At 52.6% G+C, this 23,523-nt stretch overlaps 2 protein-coding genes across 4 annotated transcripts; both read right to left on the reverse strand.

The window, feature by feature from the left end:
• Positions 1-809: 809 nt before the first annotated feature.
• GANAB (glucosidase II alpha subunit) lies at positions 810-16,952 on the reverse strand. Of its 2 annotated transcripts, XM_035013026.1 has the most exons (25): positions 16,800-16,952; positions 13,597-13,701; positions 13,342-13,450; positions 12,973-13,100; positions 10,321-10,500; positions 9,794-9,859; positions 8,921-8,990; positions 8,665-8,752; positions 8,481-8,577; positions 7,804-7,984; positions 7,045-7,198; positions 6,573-6,808; positions 6,364-6,490; positions 6,179-6,258; positions 5,602-5,745; positions 5,408-5,504; positions 4,972-5,073; positions 4,553-4,796; positions 3,290-3,354; positions 3,018-3,094; positions 2,835-2,909; positions 2,551-2,664; positions 2,315-2,427; positions 2,063-2,163; positions 810-1,924 (listed from the first exon to the last, which is right to left on the reverse strand). In XM_035013026.1, the coding sequence occupies exons 1-25, from the start codon at positions 16,835-16,837 to the stop codon at positions 1,815-1,817; spliced, it is 2,901 nt and encodes a 966-aa protein (XP_034868917.1). In that variant the 5' UTR covers positions 16,838-16,952; the 3' UTR covers positions 810-1,814. The 2 variants fall into 2 exon arrangements, with proteins under 2 accessions (XP_034868917.1, XP_034868918.1); XM_035013027.1 differs by lacking the exon at positions 9,794-9,859.
• A 151-nt stretch (positions 16,953-17,103) lies between these two features.
• Positions 17,104-21,725, reverse strand: INTS5 (integrator complex subunit 5). Of its 2 annotated transcripts, none has more exons than XM_035013023.1 (2): positions 21,595-21,725; positions 17,104-20,253 (listed from the first exon to the last, which is right to left on the reverse strand). In XM_035013023.1, the coding sequence occupies exons 1-2, from the start codon at positions 21,672-21,674 to the stop codon at positions 17,274-17,276; spliced, it is 3,060 nt and encodes a 1,019-aa protein (XP_034868914.1). In that variant the 5' UTR covers positions 21,675-21,725; the 3' UTR covers positions 17,104-17,273. The 2 variants fall into 2 exon arrangements, with proteins under 2 accessions (XP_034868914.1, XP_034868915.1); XM_035013024.1 differs by having other exon boundaries at positions 17,104-21,133; positions 21,595-21,679.
• Between the last annotated feature and the right edge of the window lie 1,798 nt (positions 21,726-23,523).

Here is a 23,523-nt window from a genome sequence, read left to right on the forward strand (position 1 = left end):
ATCTTGGGACTTCTCCCGTGCCAGGCCTGTGCTCTCTCACGCATTGCATTTCTCACTCTAATCCTGAGACAGGTGGTATTGTCCCCATTTCACGGACAAGTAGCCAAGGTTGACAAAAACTATGAAATTGCCACTATGTAGTTTTCTATGTCCCTTCTAGATACCTGTCTCCAAAATCTGTACCGTTTCCTCTGACCCACGTTTCTCAAACGGATGACAATAAGGGTCGCGGTGTATGGGGGGAGGGTAGGGAGTGGGGGGCCAAGGCAGTGGGCTACCTCCCAGGAAATCGTCAATATTTGAGCTGAAAATTGCACGAAGACATCCCCTAACTACTCACAGGCACAAGCCTTCCTGAGCATTTTCCCTAAAAAAAACACAACCCTCTTGTTTCTGGTAAAATCATCTCTAAAACTGGTAGTCTCCAAAATGGAGAAATCTATTTCCTGTCACCAAAACAATGGGGAGTTTTAACCAACTGAGCCACCCAGGTGCCCCAACAATGGGGAGTTTTAAAAAGTGATGCTAAGGAGAAGCAGCCTTGTGCATGTGAACATGACTATAAAGCTGTTTCTATTCAAGAGAGACCCCATCAGCTCTGGTCACCACTATCAACTAGGCCTGCTAAAATCTGATGACCTTGCTGGACTCCTCGATGAAAATATTGGCATCTAGCAAGTTGAGGAAGACTTGCACTCATTCATTTTGCTGAACTGATGAGGCTCATGCTGAAGTTAGATGAAAATGTCAGGCCCTTAGGCTTCTAAGGGTCTGTGGTTCAGGCCAGAATCAGAATCCGGACACCAACAGTTATTTAATGGTTTCTCTCTTTATTGTTTCTCCTTTTATCAAAACCTGTCGCAGCTGGGGGCCAAGAGGAAGTAAAAAAAATTGCCACAAATATTCCCCCTTGTCCCCAGTTAGTCCTCCCCCACCCCCCACCCAGGGCTTCAAGCTAACCCTGGGCACACATGATCATCTCCCCCCACCCTCAGCCTTCTCCCAGCAATAAATACAGGTGACCATGATTTGATGAAACCACAACTGATTTCTCCATCTTGAATGCCCCCTGAGGGGACAAAAAGGGGGCAAAAGAAGTTTAATGCCCATCCCCTCTTAAGGAAGAGTGGAAACTTCTTTCCCCCAAAGGACAGGGAAGATAGAACTGCCCCTGTCAGAACTGCAGCAGCTCTAGAAGCAATCGGGGAGAGGAAAGGTCGAGGCAACAGGGAAGAGGATGTTCTCCAGCAACCTCACTCCTTTGATCCATTCATCCCTTATCAGGTAAGGGGTGGTCCCAGTGTATCAGTGGGGCATAAAAAGGGGAGGGCTGACAGAGAAGAATCGGGAGAAAGAAATAAAAGGAGGGAGAGCAGTTTGGTGGGGAGGGAAGGGGAAGGAGAAAAGGAGCCCTAAAGCTCACTGCCCTCTTCTTCTTCCAAGAAATGGCATCAACACACAAGAGGTATGAATGAAGAAGGTCTAGAGGAGATTCGGGGCCCCCAAAAGAAAGGAAAAAGAAGGGAAAGCAAAGGCCTCATGGTCCCCAGGTCTTCACAGGTGAATGTGCTCCAGTTAGAGCAACAGAGTGTTGAGGGACGATGGGAGACTTGGTGTCAGCGGGGTGGCAGAGGTCAGGAGGTCACAGGAGGAATTCAGAGTGCAGGGACAGCTTCTCATCCTGCCCAGATGTTGGCAGAATTTGAGTCTTCAGATAAGAAAGGTGAAGTCTGGGGAGGGTCAAACCCCAAGGCAGAAGGAAGAGGAACTCTCGTCACCACTGCACCCCCTCCCACCCCCCAACATCCCTTGTGTTATCGCAGGTGAATGCTCCAGTCGGATGCCACGTTGACGCCAGGCTTGCGCAGGATCAACACAGAGGTCTCAGGGTCATGTTGGAAGGACAGGCGGCTTTCAGGAGATCCTGGTGGAGAAAAAGAAAGCGTTCCATGGTCACGGCAACAGGCTACGGCATAGCAACTGCTTTCCTACAGGCAAGGTGTCCCAGCCCTGCCCCTACTTCCCCTCTTTCCCCCGCCTGGGGGCCAGTCTCACCCCTCACCTTTTGTCTGGAGGACCACGGCTGCTGGCTTTCCGGCCCCTATTATCACCACCCGCTCAATCCAGATTGGTGTCTCAAAGTGGCCTTTGGGGTCTGCTGAGCTAGAGGGAACAAAAACAGATGCCTGTCAGGGAGAAAGATGTCAGAGTAGAAGGAAGGAGGAGACCCAGAGCAAGGTCATATGCAAGAAAAGAGCACAGTGCACTGTGAGCATCCCTGAGGCTACCAAGGACGGAATGAGCACTTCCTTACCTGGAGACAAGGCTGTTGCCAGAGAACGAGAACCGACGCAACAGGAACTCATGGCGAGTCTGATAGTTGAATGTGTGCCCATCATCTAGAAAGAGCTCGCCTTGGGCCGTACCCTGAGCGGGAAGTGGGATAGGGGAGAGCCTGAGCCCAAGAGAGAGTGGGGGGCACTCCCCCCAGGGACTGAATCCCAGGAAGGCAGGCAGAGGGCTGAGGGGGCTCCCTGCCCACACGCTCACCTGGGGACTGAGAGCAACGAAAAGAGTGATGGGGTCATCCTTCATACAGTCAGAAGAGCGCCGCACTCGCATCCACCGAGGGATAATTGTCCCTCCACGCTGGAACACAGGGATCTAGGGCAAGAGCAGGGGATGAAGTTGCCCCACTGTCCAATCTTGGGCCCGGCAGTGTCTTTTGCTCTTGCCCCTCTGTGCCCACTCACGTACTGGACCCCAAAGCACACACTCTCCCCTTCTGGAAACTGACAGGCAGATGGAGCTGGCAGCTGGCCAGGCATACTCACACTGCTCAGGGTTACAGGCAGGTATAGGGTCTGGGGACCATAATGCTTCTGGTAGCTCTGAATGTCATACCACACCTGTGGGTGGCAGAACACACGGTAGGTCACTGCACATGGCCCCCATCCTATTTACCCTCGTTGGCCTTCACCACCTTTCCCCACCACACCCTTTCTTCCTTAACTCACCTCCCCTTGGCCAGGCAGATAGACCTGCACACCATGAGCCCCGGAGTCTGATACAGGGTGAACCAATAATGCATCCCCTAAAACACACCAGAATCAGCTGTGAACTGAGGGGACCAGTTCCCAGACAGGGAGCACCAAAACGCCTACCACCTTGTGCCACTGACCTCACTCGCTCCTCCCTCCCTGGGCATCCACAGACATCTCTCCCACAGGTGCTTACTTCTTCTCAGCCCTATCTCAACCCACCAGCAACTGTCCCCTCCATTTCTCACCGAGCAGGAACTGATCGTCTATACTGAAGGTGGTCACATCCTGAGGATAATGTACCCACAGGGGCCTAGGAAGGAAGCAAGAAAACAAGGGAAGACACCTGCTGTCTTGGCAGAGGGCAAAGATGCTAGCCCAGGAACCGGAAATAAGAACAGCACATGGTACAAGCCAGGAGCTTGCGCGAGACAGCCCAACTGCGCGGTAGGCCTCAGCTACACAACCTACCCTTGGTCTAGTCACTGAACTTTCTAATCCATCTCCTTGCCTCCTCCTCCCCAGCCTCCACCTGAAACTATTCCACACGGCAACATTCCAGTGGCCATTTCATTATCCTGCATCAGGTCGAATTTTCCTCTCCTACAGCATCTCCTACCTCTCCCCCTGGGTCCTTACCCTGAGACACACTGGTCTTTCTATCCCTGGAACACAACAAACTCATTTCCACTTTGGGATGTCTGCACTTGCAATCTCCTGTGCTGGGAACTTTCTTCCTCTAGATCACAAAAGTCCGTCTTCCTCCTTAGTCAGGCCTCATCTCACATGCCCTTTTTTTGTTTAAGTAGGCCCTACACCCAGCATGGAGCCCAAGATGGGGCTTGAACTCATGATCCTGAGATCAAGACCTGAGCTGAGATCAAAAGTTGGACGCTTAACCGAATGAGCCACCCAGGTGCCGCTCACATGTCCTTCTTCTTAAAAAGGCCATTTGTAGAACTAAATTACATTACCCTATTCAAAGAGCTTATCACTGTTGGCAATTTTCTTTTTTTTTTTATTTTTTTTAAAGACTTTTATTTATTTATTTGACAGAGAGAGAGACAGCGAGAGAGGGAACACAAGCAGGGGGAGTGGGAGAGGGAGAAGCAGGCTTCCCGCTGAGCAGGGAGCCCGATGCAGGGCTCGATCCCAGGACTCTGGGATCATGACCTGAGCCGAAGGCAGACGCTTAACGACTGAGCCACCCACGCGCCCCGGCAATTTTCTTATTTGCGTATTTGTGTACATGTCTGTGTGTCTTACTCCCAAGGATGGAAGAATACTTGTCTGCCTTGTTTCAGGCTCTAGGGACAGTGATGAACAATGCCTGGCGCAATGTTTACTGCTACTGCTACTTAGTCTCTTCTTACTCTTGACCTTGCAGCCAGCATTTCCCTCCTTTACAAGGCCCTGGTGAGTGGCAAAAGGGGCCCAGAGATGGAGCCCAGTTCCCCACTGTCCCTCAGCCACCTCAGCCCACGCTACGCAGACCCAGCTGAATGCCTCACCTCATGACAGGAATGCCTTCACGGTGGGCCTGATAGAAGAGAGTGTACCAGAAGGGCAGCAAGGAGTATCGCTGGCCCAAGGCATCTCGGATGATGTCATGGTACTGAGCTGGTAAGAGCCAGGGCTCTCGCCGCCCAGTGTCCAAGTGTGCGTGTGCCCGGAAGAATGGCTGGTAGGCTCCCATCTGGTACCAGCGCACAAGCAGCTCGGGCTCTGGATTTTTGAAGAAGCCGCCCACATCCGCTGGGAGAGGGGAGGGAGGAAAGAGGTTGGAAAAGAGGGTGAAAAGAGGGCTCAATCCTAAGGAGCTCCCCCAGGTCCCACCCTAGACTCTCTGCTCTGTTTGTGCCTGGGTCCTGTGCCCTCTACCCGGCTCCTCTCCCACCAAACCAAGACCCCCAATTCCTCCCCCTCTCACCTCCACAGAAGGAAAGTCCCACCAGCCCCAAGCTGAGACACATAGGAATAGAGATCTTCAAATGGTCCCACTCAGCAGTGTTGTCCCCTGTCCACACAGCTCCTAAGAGAAGATGAGGGAGATGGAGCTTGCCAACAGTGGAGGGGCTCTGCTTTTCATACAGCCAACTCCTATGACCTGCCACATCTGTTCTAGGGCCCCCGGGGTCCTGTCCAAGGTGGCAGAATTCACAACAGCACTTGAAAGGGGACTGGTCCTCCCCCGTCCCTGGATCCCCTTAAAGTGCGCAGGTTCGGGGGGGAGGGACGGAGATGCAGCCTGCTGCTCCCGGAGGACAGCCGTGTGGACACATTTCTCCGAGAAGCAGGCCCTGGTGCACCACTCTTCCCATCTGGCCTTCACACCCTCTGTCACAGCTCTGTTCTCCAAATCTTACCAAAGCGCTGGGAGCCAGCGAAGAAAGCCCTGCTCAGGACAAAAGGGCGCTCTAGGCCCCCAGAGCGCAGCACCAACCCGTCTGCCGTTGCCATGTGCTGGGTGGACACAGGAGAGAAGCGGTAGTGAGGAACAAAAGCCTGCTGTCCTGTATAAGTTTCCCAGCCCGCAGGCTCTCCTCACTCAGCCTCTTACCACGTAGAAGCCATAGATGTTATGCACGTCTCGGTGCTCCCAGCCCCCATAATGTTGGGCATCCTTGAGCATGGTAACCTCTGGACCATTGAACACAGACGGTTCGTTCATGTCATTCCAGACATAGAGGTTGGGAGCTGAGCCCTAGGCACACGAGGCAGAAAATGGGACAGAGGGGAGGAAAAAGACAAACTGTGAGAGCAGAGAACTCCTAAGAATTCAAAAAGCATTTCTCAGGGTCCTCTGAGGAGCATGATAAATGCTCCTAATAAATACAGGCAGCCAGGGGCGCCTGGGGGGCTCAGTCAGTTGAGCACCGACTACCGGCTCAAGTCGTGATCTCAGGGTGGTGGGATCAAGCCCATTGTCAGGCTCTGCCCTCAGGGGGGAGTCTGCTTCTCTCCTGCTCTCTCTGCACCCCCCTCCCCGCACACACTCTCTCTCAAATAAATAAATCTTAAAAAAAAAAAAAAAAAATACAGGCAACCAACCACAGCAGGGCTGGCTGGCAGAGAATGACAGACTTAGGGAGGCAGGGTGGGAGAGACAGATGCAGGCAGGGGAGGGGCTGCCGTACCTCATAGTTGTCAAAGCTGAACATGTTAGCCCACCAGGCCCTCATTGTGGGATTGGTAAAGTCAGGGTAACCAGCAGCGCCTAGGACAAGTTAAGGCTGGCTATCAACCTCCAAGGGGCAAAATGGCTCCCATCCTACCTCCCTGGTCTCACAATAGCCTCTCCCTCAATTCTGGGCCCACCTACCTGGCCAGCACCAGCCCTCGTAGTCAGAGCCATCCCGGGTTTTCACATACAGACCCCGGCTCTGCAACTCTTCGTGTACACGGTAGCCGGAATCCACCTTGATGTGGGGGTCCACAATGGTCACCAGCTGCAGGCAAGGAACAGGGGTGCTCAGAGCTCTCCAGGGCTGTTGTGCCTGAGAAGACTGAGCATGACCACAGCCCTCTTACCTTCCGCCTCTTGGAGGCCAAGTGTTCCAGCATGGTAAGGGGTTGGGGGAAACGGCTGGGGTCCCAGGTGAAGTACCGCTTGCCATCGGCATGCTCGATGTCCAGCCAAATGACATCGCAGGGCAGGTTGTGATCATCGAAGCCCTGATCGACTTCCAGCACATCAGCCTCATCCCGGTAGTTCCAGCGGCTCTGGTGGTAGCCGAGGGAGAAGAGCGGGGGCAATGCCTGGGTCCCTGCAGGCACGGGGGTCACAATGGGGTCAGACCCAACCTGGGGCCATCGGGAACACCCAGAAATTGAGGGAGGCTTGTCGGAGAGAGGGAGAGAGGGAGGGAGAAAGAGAGAGAGAGAAGGGTACTGGGCTAGTAAGCAGGCTGAGGCACAGAATTTTTGAAAACGGAGTCACCCGTCTCAGGAAGACAGGGCCAGCGGAGGAGGCTGCTGGCTGGCGGAGAGGGGACACACGTACCTGTGAGGCTGGCATACTGCCGGAATACATCAGAGACAGAGGGCCCGAGCAGCAGGAAGACATCAATGATGCCACTCTCCGACATCCAGCGGACATCTGTCTGCGGGGTCTCCCCAGAGCCTTGCAGGTAGTCTAGCATCTTCCCAAACAAGGTCTACAGAGGGGACCAGAGACACAGGTCCGACACCCACCCTCTTCTTCCCTGACCTAGAGACAAAGCAGCAATGTTTTCTTCAGAGTCCTCACACAGCTGGGTCCTAAGGAGTCAGTCAGGGCTGAGATCAGGTATCACCTCCTCAGTGAGGCTTTTCTGGACCACGCCATCTCCAACAGCACTGCCTCCGTCCCCACCCTGTGATCACTGCATTTCCTTCTCAACACTTGCCGCTGCGGAACTCACCCCGCCTTCTTACCTGTTTAACATCTGTCTTCCACCCTGAGAGTAAGAACCTTTCCTACCTCAATGAGCAATATATCCCCAGCACCTCCAAGAGTGTCTAGTACATGACAAATGATCACTAACAAATGTACTGACAACAGATGCAGAAGCAATATTTTCTCCATGAGTGTGTGTTTTCTGGGAAGGACCAGGGAACTCAAATGCTGCTCCCAAGGCTCAGGGCCCCTTCTCCCACCCAGTCCCCAGACAGTATCCCCAAGAGCCTCCAGCCAGCCTCTTCCAAGTAAACGCCCCTAGCACACGCATTTGCCTCAGGCCTGAAGACTCACTCTCTTACTCCTCTCCGCATGCGTGCTCACCTTCCCTGCAGTGTTGGAAGATATGTCAACCCAGGTCTCTGCGGCATTGAGCCAGAAGATGCCCAGGTCCCGATGAGGGCTGTGTGCCAGAAGCACAGGCACAGACCCATACAGGGCCATGGGGTTGTACAGCTCGTACTGGAATACATCCAAATTGTAGAGGCGATACGGCTCCCCACCCCTGCAGGCAAACAGACAGACTGGCCCTAGGCTGTGGCACCCACAACCTCCATCCCACAGATACAGGTGAGTGATAAAAACTGGCCCCCCTGCCCCTTCTCAAAGGAGAATTTTTTTTTTTTTTTTTTTTTTTTTTTTTTTATGAGAGAGACAGAGAGTGCACAAGCAGGGGGGAGGGACAAAGGAAGAAGGAGAAGCAGACTCCCCGCTGAGCAGGGAGCCTGATGCGAGGCTTGAGCCCAGGACCCTGGGATCATGACCTGAGCCGAAGGGAGACGCTTAACGACTGAGCCACCCAGGTGCCCCTGCAGGCAGATGCTTAACTGACTGAGCTACCCAGGCGCCCCTCAAAGGAGAATTTTCTGATCACCAAAGGTGATCTGGCCACAGGAAGTGATCCATGCTTGTCCAGAGTATCCAAACTGCATGGACACCGCCCCACAGCCCTAACGTCCGACCCCTCTTTCCCCATTTCTTGATGTCACCATGGGACTCACTCAGTGACCTTTAGCCTCAGGTTGTCTGCATGCTCAGGGATCCCATACACATGCTCCATGCCTGGCAGGGAGAAGTCCAAACCCACAGATGTGGGGCCTGGAAGGAAAGCAAAAGATGGGCTTCAAAGCTTCTGTTTGACAAGGAGTCCCTGCGTCCCTGCCCAAGGCTCTCCCAGTCCCTCACCATATGGCTTGCTGTCAGAGTGAGTTTTGAACGTCTCCTCCCAGGCTCCTGGCTCATCTTTCTCTGCTTTCCCCTGGGTCTCCTCTGGCTGTGAGGAGGAAAGCAGACCACCTCCAATCACACACTAGCTCTCTCTTCCCCCACCCTCTTCTAAATCCCGTCCCCAGTGGGGAGACTGAGCTCAAGTTTCCTGTGGGCCTTTCCCCTCCAACCTCCCAGCCAGCCCTGTGCCCAACCACCCAGCCCACCGACTTGCCTTGTCACCATCCCCAGGTGCTTCCTCGGGCTGGGCCCCACCGCCCTCAGCTGGGTCTTTTGATCCTTGCCTGGAAGGTAGGAGAGCTGTCTGCTCCAATCCAGAGGGGGCAGGGACGAGGGGCTAGTGGAAGGAGGGGTAAGGGAATAGAGAGCCAAGGGTCCAAAGGAACGAAGGCATTGGAGGAAGGGACTGAATGTTAAAGCTTGGCGAGGGACCCCAGTGAGCAGATCAATATGCAAAGGACGGGGAGAGAAATGAGAAAGGGAAATGATTAAATGCCACCAGGAGGTGCCTTCCACACACAGGACTAAATCACTAGCCTCTGCCTGCATTCCAGAAGAGACAGGCGGGATGGTTCAAGTGCCTGGACTGGCAATGTCAGTGCTGGCTCTGCAGCCTCCGAGAGAATCTGGCCCCAACTACTCTCACTGGGCCTCAGCCTCTTGGCCTGACACCAGGGTTTTACAAAGGCAAGTGGGTCATACCATGGTCAAGCCTCTAGAGATATATGCAGGGACTCAAACAAGAGGTTCTGCCAAAGAAAGCTTTCAAGGGCCGCTGGCAAGCAGTTCCACCTAGAGCCTCTGTGCACTCCTGCTAAGAGCCAGAAACCCCAGCATCAGGCGGCATCTCTCCACCCCTTGGCAAAGCAAGAAGCACCCTACATTCCTTAAGGACTCCCAGCATTTCATCTTCCTTCTCCTAGGGAGCTCCCACAGGGGAACAGGGACCAGATACCATGTATCTAGGGAAAGAAGGGTGAGTGAAGGGCAGGGCATAGGAAGGTCTGGGGCACCTTCCCCTGGGGGCCAGAGTGAAGGGCAGGTAAGGGCAGAGGAACAGATACAGTACCAGTGGCCATGGATTTACCTAGAGAAAAGGTTCTTGATCTTATCCCAAATGCTACCGAGCGTGAGACTAACTTTATCCGAGAAACTGGGGCAGGAGGAGATGGGTAGGGAAGGGGAAAAGGAGGCACAAAACCAACACAAAAACAGAAACATAAAAGTGAGTTTCAGTCGACAAACTTCCAGAGATGGGGGGTGGGGCGGAAAAGAAACCAAAAAAAAAAAAAAAAAAAAAAGAAGAAAATAAACCTGGGAAATGTGATGGTGTGAGAAGGGGAAGAGGGAAAGGCAGACCCAGGCAGGCCTTCCAGAGGAGGTGCCCAGGGTACAGCTCAGAGACAAAAGTGACTTGCCTCCTGATCTGTACAGGAAACGGAGAAAACCGCGACCCGGGTCTGCTTCCTACTCTCCCCGAGAGCAGCTTTTCCCAGCCCCAGCCCCTACGGTGGTCCTGCCACCCTGTCTCCTCCCAGGGACCCGGGGCCAAATCCACCACATCCCTGGGCTCTGGCACATTAGGTTCTCTCCGGTCCCAACCCCTGTACTCACGGGACCCTGGGGGCCCTCTGGTGCTCAAAATCCAAGAGTCCTCGGGCATTGACACTGAGCAGAAGACTGCGGTCCTCTAGCAGGTCCAGGCGAAATGGCCGCGCCGTCAAGATGATTTTATAGGGTCCCTCAGCCACGGTGAGCTCCACGCTGTTATCATCACGGCCAGAGACAGAAAGCCTGGGAAAGAGATCGAAAGGGATACAAAGAAGCACAAAGGGTGAAGAGTAGTGATGACACTTTTGGGGGGGGGGGGGGGGGGAGACTGCTAAGAGCTATAGCTGGTGTGGGGACAGTGCCGGGGCGGACAGATTCACCAAAGGAACCAAAGAAGAGCTTGGCAATGGACCCAAGCATACTTAGAACTTAGAAATGTAACAGAGGTAGCATGGCGGTTGGTGAGGAAAAGAGGACTATTCAATAGTGAAGTCAGAAAAACAGATTTCCTGAACAGGAAAAAAATGGTACCAAATACCTACCTCATACCAGATACTAGTATCAACTCCAGACAGGTTATTACTTAACATTTTAAAGTAAGACTTTTTAATTCTTTTTTTTTTTTTTAAGTAATCTCTACACCCAACATGGGGCTCAAACCCACAAACCCAAGATCAAGAGTCGTATGTTCTGGGGCGCCTGGGTGGCTTAGATGGTTAAGTGTCTGCCTTTAGCTCAAGTCATGATCCCAGGGTCCTGGGATCGAGCCCGTCTGGCTCCTGGCTCAGCAGGGAGCCTGCTTCTCCCTCTCCCTCTGCCTCTCCCCCTGCTCATGCTCTCTCTATCTGTGTCTTGAATGAATAAATAAAATCTTAAAAAAAAAAAAAAAAGTTGTATATTCTGTTGACTGAGCCAGCCAGGCGCCCTAAAGTAAGATTTTTAGAAAAAAAAATACTTTTCTGACCTTGAGATAGAGAAGAATTATTTCAACACAACTTAAAGGGGTGCCTGGGTGGCTCAGTTGGTTAAGCATCTCCTTTGGCTCGGGTCATGATCCCAGGGTCCTGGAATCAAGCCCCACATCAGGCTCCCTGCTCAGTGGGGATCCTGCCTCTCCCTCTCCCTCTGCCTGCAACTCCCCCTGCTTGTTCTCTGTCAAATAAATAAATATTTTGTAAAAAGCATATAAAAAATTAAAGTTAAATTAAAAATGTAAGATTATATAAAATATAGGAAATATGAAAATTAAAAATTATATTTAAAAATTAATAATAAACACAACTTAGAAAATGCTAACACCATGGGGCACCGTATGAATATATATGGCAGTAAAAATGAATTTCTAAAGCTACATGCAACAGAGTTATAGAAAGTTATGTCAAAAACGGAAGTTCCAGAAGCCCACATTCACTAGGATACTTACCCTATAACACTCAAAACCAAACACACCTACGTAGTTTATGGCTTAGGCACACAAACACGAATACGTTTATGTATATCTGTTCTTATGTGCACATACGTGATACAACCGTAAGAACAAGACAAGGGAATGATGAACTTTAGAGTAACACTCACCTCTGGGGGCGGTCAGGACCACAGAGAGTGAGAAGTAATGGTTGGGCTGGGTAAAGGGTATACAGGGAAGAGGGTTTATCATATCGTTTTCTATAGATTTTCTTTAAGATTTTTATTTATTTATTTGACAGAGAGAGAGAGACAGCGAGAGAGGGAACACAAGCAGGGGGAGTGGGAGAGGGAGAAGCAGGCTTCCCGCTGAGCAGGGAGCCCGATGCGGGGCTCGATCCCAGGACCCCGGGATCATGACCTGAGCCGAAGGCAGCCGCTTAACGACTGAGCCACCCAGGCGCCCCTTATTATATCATTTTTTAAATTAAGTACTTAATAGGGGCGCCTGGGTGGCTCAGTCTGTTAAGCGGCTGCCTTCGGCTCAGGTCATGATCCTGGGGTCTTGGGATCGAGCCCCGCATCCGGCTCCCTGCTCAGCGGAGAGCCTGTTTCTCCCTCTCCATCTGCCTGCCACTCTGCCTGCTTGTGCTCATTCTCTCTCTCTGTCAAATAAATAAATAAAATCTTTTTTAAAAAATAAATCAATTAATTAATTAGGTACTTAATAGAGAGCCATGCATGGGGTGCTGGGCTGGCTCAGTCAGCAGAGCATGTGACTCTTGACCTCGGGGTTGTGGGTTTGAGCCCGTCGGGTGCAGAGATTACTAAAAAAAAAAATAAAATAAACAAACTTAAAAAAAAGGGAGAGAGAGAGAGAGCGAGCCATGCATGGAATACTCATAATCACACTGTGTCATGATTCAAGAATTTGAGTAATCATATCATGAGTATCTGAAGAAAAACAAAGAAAAAAAGAAAAGTAAGGGGAAGGGAAAGGACGGGAGGAACCAACCACAGAGACACTAACACTGGAGGGCAAGACCTGGGGCCTTGTTTATCTACTCTTGCATTGCCAGCCCCTAGCCCAGGCCTGGCACAGAACTGGAAGCAGTATCTGCAGAATGAAAGAAGAAAAAGGGCAGAAGAGAAAATGCATGAAAACAGAGGGAGAAATGGAGCAAGGTTAGCAGAGTGACGAGATAGAGTCAGCTGTTACCCCAAAGTGGGAAAAAAAATCAGCCAAATAAAGGTTAATCGGGAAGGACAAAAGGAGCAGGGAAATGGATAGGTTTCTCAGGAAAAATTTACCGAGATGTGGGGGGATCGGCCACCAATACATCTGGCACCCGGTATCGGGGCCGCCGGGGCTCCAGTTCATCAATCCTGATCCGGGTCATATTCTTTTGAAGCCCCTGGAGCTCCAGCAGCAGCACTACCTGTGGGGGCAGAGGTTTGGATCTGGAGAAGGGAGAGGGCTACACCATGGAATGCCCTCTGAACCCACTCCCTCCTGAGGGGTCTCCTCCTTCTAGCCCCTTACCTAAGGGATCTGAGATCCGAATTCCTCACAAAATCCCAAGATGGCTGGGATAGAATGTTGGCTACAGGTTCACCTTTGCCGAATTACCCCTTAGCCATTTCGCCACCCCCACCAGACTCCTCCTTTTCTCCCCTGACCTTGGTGACCTCGTTGATCAGATGAACTGTGAGGGCATCAGGACCAAGATGTAGAGAGTCCAGCAAGGCTCGGTACGGAGAGAGGCCTGGCCGCATGCTTCGTTGCCTCCTGCCAAGTGAAATGGGAAGGAGGGAAGGTTCCCCGATGTTCCTAGGTCCCTCTACCACCTGCAGTGTCCCCAAGCTACCCCACATCTGCCACAGCACCTCCCACAGTACCCTATTTTCCATCCCACTCTCCAAGAAATATCATACTTGCAGAAGGAACTCCCTTCACAGGTCTTAAAGTTGCTTCTATCCACAGCAAGGGTAACTCCCAGGCAGACCCCTAAACAAGCGAGTACCAAACCTGTCCCAGACCTAAGGAGGAAAAAAAAACAAAGAGGGAACAATCAGCACAGAGATCAGAAAAGGCCCCACCTTCACAGGGAAAGGCCCCTTCCCACCACAACCCTAAAAGGGGAGAAAAATAGAGTCTGGTCAAATAGAAGAGAAGGCACAGTGGACATGGGGTGAAATGTCAGGCCTGAGGAGTTGGCTCACTCACACCTTCCCTTCAAAAGGCAGGGGAAGTGGACAAAGGATCTTTGGCCTCCAGAGGCCCTGGTATTGACTCTGGTTACATCAGCTTCTCAGAGGAAAGGAGCAGTAACAGCCAGTCCCAGGGGAAGTAGTGGCACCATGTGAGGAACAGAGAAACAAAGCGAGCCATGCCTTTCCACGGGGAAGGCATTAGGTAGAGCTACGGTGGAAAAGTTAAAGATGTACCCTCAGCTAGCCTGTTGTCACAATACCCAGATTCCCAACACCCCTAGCACCCTAGGCATCCTGCTCCTCTGACCTCCACTCCTAGATCTTCAAAATAAGTTGCCACTACCATGACCTAAGCCTGAAAAGAGTAACAACAGCCACATGTACTGAATCCTAACATACCCCCAGGGTCCGGGCTAACTGCCTATATCCCTAGTTTTCAACTCAGCCTGAAGTTGTTTTTTTTTTTTTTTTTAAGATTTTATTTATTTATTCACGAGAGACAGAGACAGAGAGAGAGAGAAGCAGAGGGAGAAACAGGCTCCCAAGGAGCAGGGAGCCCGATGTGGGACTCGATCCCAGGACCCTGGGATCATGACCTGAGCCGAAGGCAGACGCTTAACCATCTGAGCCACCCAGGCGCCCTCAGCCTGAAGTTTTTAAAAGTGCCAATCTCGGGGCGCCTGGGTGGCTCAGTTGGTTAAGTGACTGCCTTCGGCTCAGGTCATGATCCTGGAGTCCCTGGATCGAGTCCCTGGATCAAGTCCCGCATCGGGCTCCCTGCTCGGCAGGGAGTCTGCTTCTCCCTCTGACCCTCCTCCCTCTCATGCTCTCTGTCTCTCATTCTCTGTCTCAAATAAATAAATAAAATCTTTAAAAATAAATAAATAAAAGTGCCAATCTCACCCCCAGAGATTCTGATCGAACTGGCACGAAGCGGGACCTGGGCATCAGAATTTTTAAAATCTCCTCAAAACAACTCTAATGGGCAACCATCACTCAAAACCACTTCTTGATACATACTACCTCTTTTTCATTTCTTTCGTTGTTTTCTTGGTGAATGTAGGGTTGGGGTTTTTCCCAGATGGGAAAATCGAAGCATAAAAGGTTCAATAATCCATCCAAAACTGAACTGCTAATAAGGGGTGAAACTGGGATTGAACTCAGCTCTGCCTGACTCCGGGGCCCACGTACTTCATGATACACAATACAGCACGCTACCTACCAGCAGGGCCTGCCTCACTGAGGACCATTACCCCAAGGTTACCATAAACCGTTACTTCCCCAAGGTGCTATCAAATGACAGACAAGGGACTAATTGGCTAAACAAGTTAGTTTGAAAGATACATTCATCCATTCTCAGTAAATCCTAAACAGAGGTTCTCAAACTTCATTGTCTGTTAAGAATTACCTGCAGTGTTTAGTAAATGTAGATTCCCGAACCCTGGGAGAATCTGCATTTTAAACACGCTTTCCCAGCGACGGATGTGGGTTGTCCAGGAGCACTCTTAAAGTGTCCCAAATAGGAGAGAAAACAAACACAGGCTTCTCTTCTTCTAAGTCTTAAAACTTTGCAAACTGCTAACTAGAGACTATATACATTGTACCCAGCATTAGCCTCAGCATCTGCCTGAAAGCTAAACGTAAGGAAAATTCACCAGAAGGGAGATGGCAGAACACAGTAAGCCCTCTAGTTCCAGAAGAATGTGCAAAGCAAGCCAGGGCACACAGAAAAGTGATGAAAACACCAGGCACTGTCTTTTGATAGGCCAAGCAGGAATAACTGGTAGCAAAACAAGCACAAGAAATGCTACCAGAAAACTCAACAAGACTTGTGGCCCAGATCCTGAGGAGTGACTGCAGCAGGCACCCTGCAACCACTGACTCCACGTCCACCTGCCCAAAGCAGCAGTAATCAGAAGTACAGTGAGTTAAATACCCTCTGGAGTCGTATTTGCACAATCTATGCAATGGGCTTGGGAGAAATGCCAATGAGGATAGAATTTCTAAAAGATCTTTCAGATGTGACCTGTTGGAAGGCCCTAGGAACTCAGGGATGCCTTGAACGCCCGAGGGCAAGAGGTGGTCACAAGCCAACGTCAGGAATGAGCCACAGGGTAAGGTGCACCCGTTTATTGTTTCAGGTCACAGGCTTCCAGAGAGTTGAGTTTACAGTCCAATCTTTTTTTCACTGCTGGTGACAGGACATGCCTCTCCCACCCCAGTACATCCGTTATGTCCAGGTAAACGTTTTGTGGCGCTGGTGATTGTTTCGAACCGTTTTTTGTTTTTTGCTTTTCGGTAACAGAACCTCGAGAGCGCAGACCAAAACATTCGACTACATGTTGTGTTTGAGCACCATCATCCAGGCAGACCGTGAACTTACGGGATCCTGCCCCAGCCGTGCCCAGCGACCGTGAACACCGAACAAGCCATGGTTGGTGTCCACGTGAAGACAAGGGCAGGGCAGGGTCCGGGACTCTTGGGGAGAGGCGGGGGGTAGGGCAAGAAGGGTAGTGCAGGCGGGACAGCAGGCCGCGGGGCTTCCCGGCTGAGGGGCCCGCAGGACAGCGGACTGCGTTCCCGGAGGCCCGGCCGCGTCTAGTCCCCCGCCCGGATGGCCCGCACACTGCAGGAAGGAGGCGGCAGCGTTAACCGCCGCGAGCCGCCAAGGCCAATAAGAACGAACGGTTGCGGCCCTCTTGAGCCGCCGGGCTGGAGCTGGGAGCCCCAGAAGCAAGGGCCCCCAACGCCGCGCGGATGTACCGCGAGGAAACCGGGAAAGCCTGAGCCCGCCTCCAGAGGGACAAAGGCTGCTCACGAGGCCGGGGGATAACAGAGTCTCAGGAGGACACACAGAAGGAGAGATATGGGGCTTGGGGGGCCTGGGGCGTCCCGGCCGTGCCCCCGGGTTCCGGGCTCCTCACCGCCTCCTACGCGCCGCCACTGCCGCTACCGCCGCCATCTTGTGCCGGGTTTGCTCCTTGACCCCGAGGCTCTCCTCCCCCCGCGCGCGTTGAGCCACGTATCTTAGCGCCCGCCCCTTCCGGCCTTCTGATTGGCTCGACCGGAGAGCGCCGGGCGGTTGTCCCATTGGCAGAGCGCGCACAATAAATGCCCGTGGCAGGCGGGTCTAGGGGCGTGGCCTGAGGGCGGGGGCGGGATTGTCCAGAGCCAGGTGCTGTCCGACTTTGCCAGCTCTCAGCTTCAGACAGAGGCACTGGACTCTGCTTTTCTCAACTCGGCAAATTTTATTTAGAAAAAAAAGATGGGGGAGGAAAAAAGTGACAGCGCTCTTTAGGCCAAGGTTTTAGAAGAGAATCCTCCACCTTTCTGCAGCACCTTAGCCCCCTAGCTCTCTCACCGCTCAACCTCCCTCGGCTTCCGAAGCTTGGAAAAGGCTATGTGCCCTGCCGAAGGAGAGTGGACGGTGAAGGTGCCTGGAAACGGCCAGAGAAAAGGCCCAGGCGGTCAATGTTGCGGTGGAGGACACTGTGCAGCACAGCGAGATGGGGTCCACCCTCACCCCCGCCCTCCCTGGAGAAGTCCCGGATGAAGCGGCCACGCTCTGACTGGAAGATGAACTTCTGGGGCAATGGCCCATGCTCCCGGAGAAAGCCCCAGACACTGAGCAGCAGCAGACGCACTTCAAAAGGTGCCAGTTGGCTAAATACCTCGTGCATATTACCCAGGGCTGGTGGCAGGAGGCTTCCCTCTGCCATGACAGCTACCAGGGTGCAGGATGCCTCCAGATGCCAGGGGGAGTGAGCTGTATCAGGGTGGCGAGAGGCTTCCCAATGACCCAGAAGGGCGGCTAGTAGCCCCCGCAGGAGCACGGAACAGTAGCACAGGGCTGGGGGAGCAGCCGCCACCAGCTTTAACAGCTCAAAGAGCAAGGGCTGTTCTCGGAAGCGCCGGCCAATGCGGAGATCCCGCTCCACGGTGGCCCGGGCGTGCTCCTCAGGGGGCCAGGCTAGCTCAGCACCAGCTGCATCAGGACACACACTCTCCACCAAGGTCACTGCCACCGCTTTGGCTGCCTCAGGGCTCAGGGTGGGAGCCCCCCAGCAGCCCCCACATTCCGGACCCCCAGGGGCACTGCAGCAGTGCACCAGGAGGCTGAGGAGGCTCTGGGTGTTATAGACCACTTCCTGCTGATTGCGTGACCGGACAAACTTGGGTGGCTTGAGGCCACGACCGATGACTCCAGCGTGGAAAACTGACCAAATCCCTCCCGGCCCTGGCACAGCTGCAGTGTGCCGCCTGTTTGTGTCCAACAGGGAGGCAGAAGCCAAAGGAGCTGAGACAACTGAAAGAGTCTCACTGTCCCTATCCACTTCCCCTCCAAACAGTTCTGCGTTGCCCCGATGTAAGGCTCCCTCAACTAGCAGCTGCAAGACAGCCTTGAGCCCAGCTGGAGAGGTCTGAGAGAGGCGGGTAAGAAGCTGAGAGGCCGAAGCCACCCCTGGGGGGCCATGCAGCCTCAGAGACGCAAAGAAGCGATGTACTCCAGCTCTCACCAGTCCCAGGAGTTGGGAGGGGGACAGGGCTTCTTGAGGAAAGGGACAAATGGCCAGGAGGGAGGCAGCAGCTTCAGCTACTTCCTCCTCAGGATGTAGCAGGAGAGGAGCCAGGTCAGACAAATGGGCTGATGCAGACTCCCCAAACCGGGCCCCTAGGGCTGCAGGGGCCTCACCACCCTGCTGTTCCCACCCCACGAGCAGTGCCAAGTTGCGCAGGAACCGGGCAGTGAAGGGAGGCTGCAGAGTCCCTGCATGCACCCGAGCCAGGCAGCTTCGGAAAGCCAGAGGCAGGAGGCCAGAGAGGCTAACCACCAGCCCTGCATATAATTGGGTGGCCAGACTCAACTCTTCAGGGCTTCGGGCCCGGCTCAGGAGATGGCCCAAGGCCTCAGGTCCACAGCTAGGCCGAGTATAGACAGAAAGCAGCCCCAGGAGCTGGTGTTGCCAAAGGAAGCGCTTCCGTTCCAATCGTAAGGTCTCTCCACACAGCTCTCCAACATGGTTTCTTAGCGCATCTAGGAAGGGCACAGGGCGGGGGGGTGGGGGCGGGCCCAGCACCCCTTCCCCGGGAGACCCTCCCCGGTGATGAACCAGTTTTTGCAGATGCAGCAGCAGCAGCTGGATCAGCCGGTCACAGGCCTCACGCACCGTGTCCGGCACAGCCAGGCCTTGGGTGGTAATGACTGAGGCAGGCATAGCTGTGTCCACCAGGAACTGCAACAGGCGGTAGGCACCTGCCCCCGAGGCCTGGCTCACCAGGTGCACAGCCAGATTCAGCATGTTGTCCAGCTCCTCTCGGGGGAATCCCTGCAGGTGTTGCTGCAGCTGACTCAGCACAGCTGGGGGCTTAAGGCAGTCCACCAACTCTCCAGAGACTGTGCCCAGCAAAGCTGGTGACATGACCGCCAGCTGCAGCAGGAAGGGGACTGTGGCCTGAAGGGACGGGTCCCCACTCCGGCCCCCAGAGCCCCCTGCCAGGCTATCATGGAACATTCGCAGAAGCTCCCGGCGGATGCTGTCTCCGTGGCGGGAGGCCAGGTGCCCTAGGATGCCTACAACTGAGGCAATCTTGGGCACCCGTTTCTCCCCAGGGATAGCAGGAGATCCAGGGAAGGGGTCTATAGAGGGGGTTTGAGAAGAGCTTGCCCCACTGCCACCAGCTCCGCCTCCAGCCCCACCGTGAACACAGAAATCCTTAAGGCCACAGGAGAGAACTCGGGAGATGATAGTGCCAGGAAAAGAGGAGCCAATGTGGGCCACAACCCAGTCGAAGTGTGGGGAATGCTGGACAGAGGTATCCAGCAAGGCGTCCACGCAGGCATCTGGGCAACTACCAATGAGAGCTGAGAGACACTGAACATAGATGTCCATTAATGTGCGGGTGGCCCGACAGCCCATCCACAGCTGCAGCAATTCGTTGAGAGAGCCAGTGGCATGGGGCACACGCTGGTGCTGGCCTGAGTATGTGCTGCTCAGCTGCCCCATGAGGTCAATGGACCATGCGCTAATCACAGGTGCCCAGGCCTTCGGGTTGGCCCGGATAAACTCAGACAGCACCTGCTGTACTTCCTGCACCACATCTTCTAGACCAGGTCCCCCAGCGGGGACATGGGAGGGTGGGGGTGGACGGAGGTGAGGGGGGCCAGCCACAGGGCTTTCATCCAGGGCAGCCAGGTGGGCCCGGACACTCTCATCAAAGACACCTCGCAAGTGGTCAAGCACGGCAGCCCGAGCAGGTGGCAAAGAGCGGAGCAGGAGAAGACCACAGCGAGCATGTTCCCGGGCCGAGAGTTGGTGGCCCAGAATAGGGTCCACGCCAGTCAGAAAAGCCTTGATTTCCTGGGACAGCTCTTGAGCGCTAAAAGGAAGCAAGAGAAGCAGACTTAGAGCGTTGGGAGATGTTAGGCACATTACATTCCCCTTGTGAGCTTTGGTTTCTTTCCATGTAAAACAGGGGTAACTGTACCTCCCTCATAAGATAATGCACATGAAACACTTAAGCACCATATCAAGTTCACACTAATCACCAATAAATATTTTTTCTTTCAATAATAACAATAATATCAATGTCAGGTAACTCATGTCAGGTACTCTTTAAGTACTTTATGTATATTATTTCAATCCGGACAACAGCCCAATAAGGTATGATCCCACTTTACAGATAAGAAAACCAAGGTTAAGTAATCAGACTATAAGCTCCAAAAGGGTAGTAAACATTTCTATTCTCTTCAACACTGAATCCCTTTCTATTGAAGTGCCAGGCATACAGGAGGTACTCCATGAGTATTTTTTGAATTGAGTAAATATATCTTGTGTGGCTACAACATCTGCTTTTAAAAACATCTTTCCAGCTTGACTACCCTCCCCCCAAAACACAAGCACGGGGCATTATGCTCTTAAAGAAAATCCTAAACTGAACTTGTCCTTCATTAAGGCCTCCTAGTACCTGTTTCTTCCCCATATTCTGCAAGCATCCTAACCACCCACCACTTGAACACATCAACAACCAACTCTGGTCATCCTCCTGGTGCCTAGGAATCACAGTGTCCTAGGATACAGACAAGGTAATGTCTGCCTTTCAACCCTTCCCCTCCCAAAACAGATTGCTTCAGTCTTAGGCGTTCAGAAGCCGGTGTCATGGGAAGAGGCAAAGTCCCCTTCCTCTTACTGCCTTTTCTGCCAAAGAAGACCGCATCCTCTAGGGGCTGATAGGGCTCCGACTGTGCCCTCTCTGATTCCTTAAATAAATAAATAAACAAATAAACCACCCTAAGGTGAGAGAGAGTAGCCTAGTTGGAGGGCAAGGCAAAGGCTAGAGGGAAGCATTTTATGGGTTTTCGGGACTGGGTTCCCAGGGAGTCTCCATAAAGTCAGGGGACCCTGGGTTCTCTCGGGTCTAAAAGGGGCAGGACGGCTGGGTTCCCAAGAGTTCTGATACCCCCAACTCTTGGGAAAACAAGGCCGGGATCTGGGGTAACTAGGCGTTTCGGTTAGGAGGAGGCAGGACCGAGATCTTAGGAGTGCGGGCACTGGAGCCCAGAGTTTTGGTGAAGCAGTCCCTGAGTTCTGGGAAGACCCGAGCAGGAATCTCTGAGAACCCTGACGCGAGTTCTCGAGGTAGGATCCGGGTTTCTGCCGAGAAGGCTGGGGATCGGCGCAGGGCCGCGCGATGGGGGAAGATGCCAGGGGCTCTGACTACCTGAGCGGCGCGGGACCGTGGGTGGCCGGGGCAGGACCGGGAGGCCCTGGGGCCCCGGGAGGGTCGCACAACGCGGACATCCCGGAGCCCTAGCCCGAGCCCGAGGCGGGAGCGGCGAAGCGCAGGCAGCGCATGCGCGCTGACGGGAAACCCAAAAGGAACCAGCGCCGAGGCTTCTCCGGAAAACCCGTCCGGCGACGTCCGCGACCCTCATACATTGGTTCCGGACCGCGTCGGGATCCCAGAGCAGGACTGCGACGGTGACAACGAGAATCCGACCGGCCTCAACAAAACCTTGTTTTCCCTCAAAAGGCTTTTAAGACACAAACTAAAGCTAGCTGCGGCTATTCACAGTTGGATTTAATTATTTTTCCGAAAGCCAAAAATTCAGTGTTCAACTCAGGAGGTTTTAAAAAACGAAGCACTAGGAGACATTTTCATCAATAAATAGTGACGATATTAAATAAATAAACAAGTAAACAAACAGTGACAATGGAAAAAGCAGTTAAAGGAGAGAAGGGAAGGGGAAAGCGGTAAGAAGACGGAAAGAAAGGAGGCAGGGGCACCTGGGTGGCTCAGTCGGTTAAGGCTGGGAGTCTGATCTCAGCTCGGGTTTCAATCTCAGGGGCGTGAGTTCAAGCCCCTCGTGGGCTCCACAGTGGGTGGGAGCCTGAGAGAGAGAATGAGGAGGGAGGGAGGGAAAACTCCTAAGAGAGGAAAAGGAAATAAAGGGAAGGAGAAAAAGCCCAAAATAAACTGGGCCGGCTGGGCTGTAGGTGTTCTCCCAGTCATAAGCTGGCACTTCGGTCCTTCTGTTAGTCTTCATTGTTTAGGCTTTGCTCTCTCCCCAGCCTGCCAACTCAGGACCTCTCCTCTCCCTTGCGGAGAGGGAGTGTGGTTAACTATATGAGGAGCTCACATGCACCTCTTGAAGAGCCCCCACAACAGCCAGTCTGTCTAGATCAAGTTCCAGCTATCTCACTTAATGGCTGTATACTCTTGCTCAACACCCTCTCCATGCCTATTTCCTCTTCCCCAATGAGGATGATAATAGTACAACTCCCTCATAGGGTTTGTTGTGAAAATTGAAACCAGGGAATATGTTCACTGATGTGAAATGTTGGGGTCCCGGAGTGAACGGTCAAGAAAGAATTCTTGAGACGTCTACTGTGCAAAAAAAAAAAGGTTATTAAAGCACAGGGACAGGACCCATGGGCAGAAAGAGCTGCACTGGGGTTGTGAGGAGTGACTGATTATATACTTTTAAGTTGGGAGGGGGATAGGGAGAGAGCGTAAGTCTCTAAGGTTTCCAGGACCTTGAGGGATCATTTACTACTGTCTAGTAAACTTTAGTCATGAGACCCTTCAGATGTAGATTAGTGGCTCATATGCTTGGAGGATGATTGTTAACATGTATCTTGCGGGGGGAGGGTAAGAGATGAAGGACGTTTCCAAACGGAGTTTCATATGTTAAAGGAGACTTAGAGGATCCAGGACTGCTCCGGTCAAACAAAGGTTGCTAATGTCAAACAAAGGTTGCCTTTTGCCTCTAGCAAAGTATTAACATTGAAGCAGTTGAGTTCTTGGAGGAAGGTCACTCTGCCTGTCTCAAGTACTTGTCAATGGGCTATAAGTTGTAAGGAGGTTTAATTTTTTTCTATATTTCTTTAGCCTTTGTTCCCCACATTATTCACTGTATAGCGCTTCGTGCCTGCAATGGTTAAGTAAGCACTATATAAGCATTCACTACTTTTATTATATTTGTGGGTTTTTTTTAAGTTGATGGTATTTTATTTTTTTTAAATATATAATCTCTCACTTTTTCTTTTTTTAAGATCTTTATTTATTTGACAGAGAGAGACACAGCAAGAGAGGGAACACAAGCAGGGGGAGTGGGAAAGGGAGAAGCAGGCTTCCCGCTGAGCAGGG

Source organism: Mirounga leonina, unplaced genomic scaffold (genome assembly GCF_011800145.1).
Source record: "Mirounga leonina isolate KUSES-001 unplaced genomic scaffold, KU_Mleo_1.0 Mir_166, whole genome shotgun sequence".
Taxonomy (NCBI): Eukaryota; Metazoa; Chordata; class Mammalia; order Carnivora; family Phocidae; genus Mirounga; species Mirounga leonina.

Excerpts from the sequence above, each read along its gene's own strand:
- GANAB (XM_035013026.1), bottom strand. The coding sequence starts at position 16,837 with ATGGCGGCGGTAGCGGCAGTGGCGGCGCGTAGGAGGCG. Across the intron at positions 8,578-8,664 it reads CTCTGACAGCAAGCCATATG|GCCCCACATCTGTGGGTTTG; the intron begins GTGAGGGACTGG and ends CTTTCCTTCCAG. Across the intron at positions 1,925-2,062 it reads CGTGGTCCTCCAGACAAAAG|GATCTCCTGAAAGCCGCCTG; the intron begins GTGAGGGGTGAG and ends TTTCTCCACCAG.
- INTS5 (XM_035013023.1), bottom strand. The coding sequence starts at position 21,674 with ATGTCCGCGTTGTGCGACCCTCCCGGGGCCCCAGGGCCTCCCGGTCCT. Across the intron at positions 20,254-21,594 it reads CACGGTCCCGCGCCGCTCAG|CGCTCAAGAGCTGTCCCAGG; the intron begins GTAGTCAGAGCC and ends GCTTCCTTTTAG.